Source organism: Oncorhynchus mykiss, chromosome 19 (genome assembly GCF_057628025.1).
Source record: "Oncorhynchus mykiss isolate SJ-2025 chromosome 19, ASM5762802v1, whole genome shotgun sequence".
Classification (NCBI taxonomy): Eukaryota; Metazoa; Chordata; class Actinopteri; order Salmoniformes; family Salmonidae; genus Oncorhynchus; species Oncorhynchus mykiss.
In genome coordinates, this window is record NC_143040.1 from 65,889,648 (window position 1) to 65,893,086 (window position 3,439).

The 3,439-nt window shown below is 43.2% G+C and overlaps 1 protein-coding gene across 1 annotated transcript; it reads left to right on the plus strand.

Moving 5' to 3' along the window:
* The first annotated feature begins 567 nt into the window (after positions 1 to 567).
* LOC110498163 (DNA-binding protein inhibitor ID-3-A-like) lies at positions 568 to 3,070 on the plus strand. Its single transcript, XM_090211522.1, has 3 exons — positions 568 to 962; positions 1,320 to 1,406; positions 2,153 to 3,070. The coding sequence occupies exons 1-2, from the start codon at positions 660 to 662 to the stop codon at positions 1,371 to 1,373; spliced, it is 357 nt and encodes a 118-aa protein (XP_090067648.1). The 5' UTR covers positions 568 to 659; the 3' UTR covers positions 1,374 to 1,406; positions 2,153 to 3,070.
* Positions 3,071 to 3,439: the final 369 nt, after the last annotated feature.

Here is a 3,439-nt window from a genome sequence, read left to right on the forward strand (position 1 = left end):
GGCTTATAATTACAGGATTTTCAAGCTTATCTTCTCTGTCTGTCTGCCTGCCTGCCGCTTGACAAGTCTTAAAATCATGTGATGCCAAAAGAGGTAGAAAAATGATTCCTGACGCCAGAATGTCTGCAACGTCATGAGAGGAACACGTTGGCGTGAAACCCGTAACGGTAACGTGTGGCTTCAATTTGATAAAGGAAGAAGATCCAGAGAGTCTATGTCAGTGAGCAAAACAGACATATTTAGGTCTATTAACCAAGTTGAATGTTTCTTGTTGGATAGTTTATGTATTCAGTGCTCACCAAAATTATGTTTTCTTGATTGTAGCCTAATATCTGAAATGAGGTGGGTAATTGCCCATAGGATTGACTAGCATCATTGCTTGAATTTCTCATTCCATCTGCCCCCACCCCTACCTCGCCCCGGTAGGTGACGTTTGAACAGCCAATCATAAACCCCGAGCTTCTCAGAACAACCAGGAAGTCTCTACAGTGGCTAATCAGAGCACGAGGGTGTATTTATTTGTGAGAATGGGCGGCGACTGACTAACAAGGGTGTATAAAGCCATCCTCACACCCACACCGAAGTACTGTAGCTGGTTGTTGCCTTAGCGTCTCACTTTATTTCACATTGATTAACTAATTGTAGGCTACTTTAAAAACATGAAAGCCATCAGTCCTATGAGATCTGTCAGAAGCTGCTACGAAGCTGTCCGCTGCATTTCGGATCAGAGTCTCTCCATCACCCGGAATAAGCCATCTATGGAGGAATCCGTCGGCGCGCTGTGCGATATGAATGACTGCTACTCCAAACTGAAGGAGCTGGTACCGAGCATCCCACAGAACAAGTCCGTCAGCCAAGTGGAAATTCTGCAACACGTTATCGACTACATATTCGACCTCCAAATCGCGTTGGAAGACGAGTCTTCAGCGACAACCACGCCTGATTTGGTGCTGTCACTAAAGGTGAGGATGGTTACTCGCTCGCGCCCCCGTTATGTAGGATTTATTGCATTGTCTCATAGTTTCCGTTGTATCAAATTGACGCGCATGTAAAGGAAAACGTAGGTTTTTATTTTTGCCGTGTAAACATATGAACAATGTGATGTTGGAAAGCATTTATATTTGCTGTTACATGATGCACGATCAAAATATAACCAAATATCAGTGCAGGCCTCGGCTATGTCGTTGCAATACATGTAACCATAAGTACATCTACTGCACGTGTCCTTGTTTATGTCTTGCTGTCAGTGAGGCTCATAATTTCGCTGTTAGCGGCTATAATATTTATCTCCCCCCCCCCCCCCCCTTCCCCCCATGAAGAATGCAGACCTTGCACGCAATTTCTCCCAAGAAGATGGACGGTTGTGCCGTTAAAGAGGAGGAATAGGCCTATAACGTCCATAAATGGTATGTAGCCAATCTATAGTCATCTATACTTGTGTTATTACTATTGCATTACATGTATCCAATATAATTCCCGACTTGCTGTGACGTGGCTGGCAATGGCAATGAACTGCTTCAATGAAACTCTGTCAACAAACTGCATACCTCTAAAAAAAATGATGTAGCCTTACTTTCTAAGATGATTCATAGCAATAAATAGCAATGTCAGGCACTGTTACTGGAAATGAAGGGGACATTGATATGCAGGGGAATAGTCTAGTCCCCTTTCCTCTCTTATCTCCCACTCACCATGGTTGCCAATTAGCCAAGCCAGTGAATGTGTGGTGGATTCATTGCTATCAGCCTGGGGTGGGTGAATGTGTGGTGGATTCATTGCTATCAGCCTGGGGTTGGTGAATGTGTGGTGGATTCATTGCTATCAGCCTGGGGTGGGTGAATGTGTGGTGGATTCATTGCTATCAGCCTGGGGTGGGTGAATGTGTGGTGGATTCATTGCTATCAGCCTGGGGTGGGTGAATGTGTGGTGGATTCATTGCTATCAGCCTGGGGTGGGTGAATGTGTGGTGGATTCATTGCTATCAGCCTGGGGTTGATGAATGTGTGGTGGATTCATTGCTATCAGCCTGGGGTTAGTGAAAGTTCCACACTAGGCTCCAGTCTGCTCCACCTCTAAGGCGGAGGGCGGGAGTGTGAGAGAGAGCACTGTCTGTCCCGACTTAACTTTTTCTTCCCTTTCTCTCTGTGTGCAGGTGCAGAGAAACACATCTCCAATTCACTCTGGGCAAGAGGGCCAGAAAGAAGGTCTGGGATAGGTATTTAGAGTGGGAGAGAAGAGGACTCTTTAGTTCTCAGATCTGGGTAAGAGGGCCAGAAAGAAGGTCTGGGACAGGTATTTAGAGTGGGAGAGAAGAGGACTCTTTAGTTCTCAGATCTGGGCAAGAGGACAAGAGGGCAAGAAAGAAGGTCTGGGACAGGTATTTAGAGTGGGAGAGAAGAGGACTCTTTAGTTCTCAGATGGATGGATGGATCACCCTCTTGTTTTCTGTTCTCTTGTCAGCAGAAGTGACATAAACAACACACACCAAAGCAGAAAAATATTTGAATTGACTCTGTTTCTGTCCCTCTCCCTGTCTCTCTCTCTCTCTACTTGTTCCTCTCAGTTGTGGTTTTGTATCCCTCTGAATGTATCGATACATCAAGCTTTGTTGATTTATCTTTTTGTGTTACATTCCAAACCAAACCTTTTGGATTGACCTTCCAATATTTTGTTACAACCCCCCCCCCCCATCCTTCCTCCCTTCCCTCCTCTCCTAGCCAGTCCTAAAACTCTATCACTTAATTCTCTCTATCACTTAATTCTCTCTTCATATCCTCTGTTATCTTATAATTTGAAGGTTTTCAGAACTTGGTCAAATTGTGTAAAGATCTAATTTGGTCACTGTGAACTCTGAAAGAGATGGGTTAAATGAGTTTGGTCTTGTGCGGGGGTCCTTGGATATAATCACAACTCTGTAATAGAGTTGATTGTAAATGTTTGTAGGGATTGTTTATTTCTACGGACAATGTCAAATAATTGCTGAGTTTTATAAACTTTTTTTTCTTTTTTAAAAATCAAAGTCTGGGTTGTATGTACGTTCTTATGTAATAAAATGAAGAAATGTCGTGAACGTTCTGCGAAGTACTGAAGCTTTTCTTTCTTTGTTAGTTTAACTTTAAGGATTGTGCATCCCAAATGGCACCTTATTCCCTTTATAGTGCTCTACATGTGGCCACAGTAGTGCTCGATATAGGGAATAGGGTGACGGTCAGGATGCATTAATATTTATATAGCTAAGTATGGTGGGTGATTGGCTTGAAGATCTCTTATGATTGAATTACATACCTTGATATGACAGGATGTACCTGTATTCAATAGAAGGTTGAGGTCTTGTGGTTGGAAATCAAATGACGGGTGTTTCCTGTATCTCTCTTCAGTTTTTTTCCATGAGCTGTAACATAAGCAGCAATCTATGTGGTAATAATGATGCTTTTCAGAG

What these genes read in the sequence shown, in the direction of transcription:
- LOC110498163 (XM_090211522.1), top strand. Translation starts at nt 660, where the DNA reads ATGAAAGCCATCAGTCCTATGAGATCTGTCAGAAGCTGCTACGAAGCT. An exon ending in ATTTGGTGCTGTCACTAAAG is followed by an intron (nt 963 to 1,319) that starts GTGAGGATGGTT and finishes CCCCCCATGAAG; the next exon opens with AATGCAGACCTTGCACGCAA.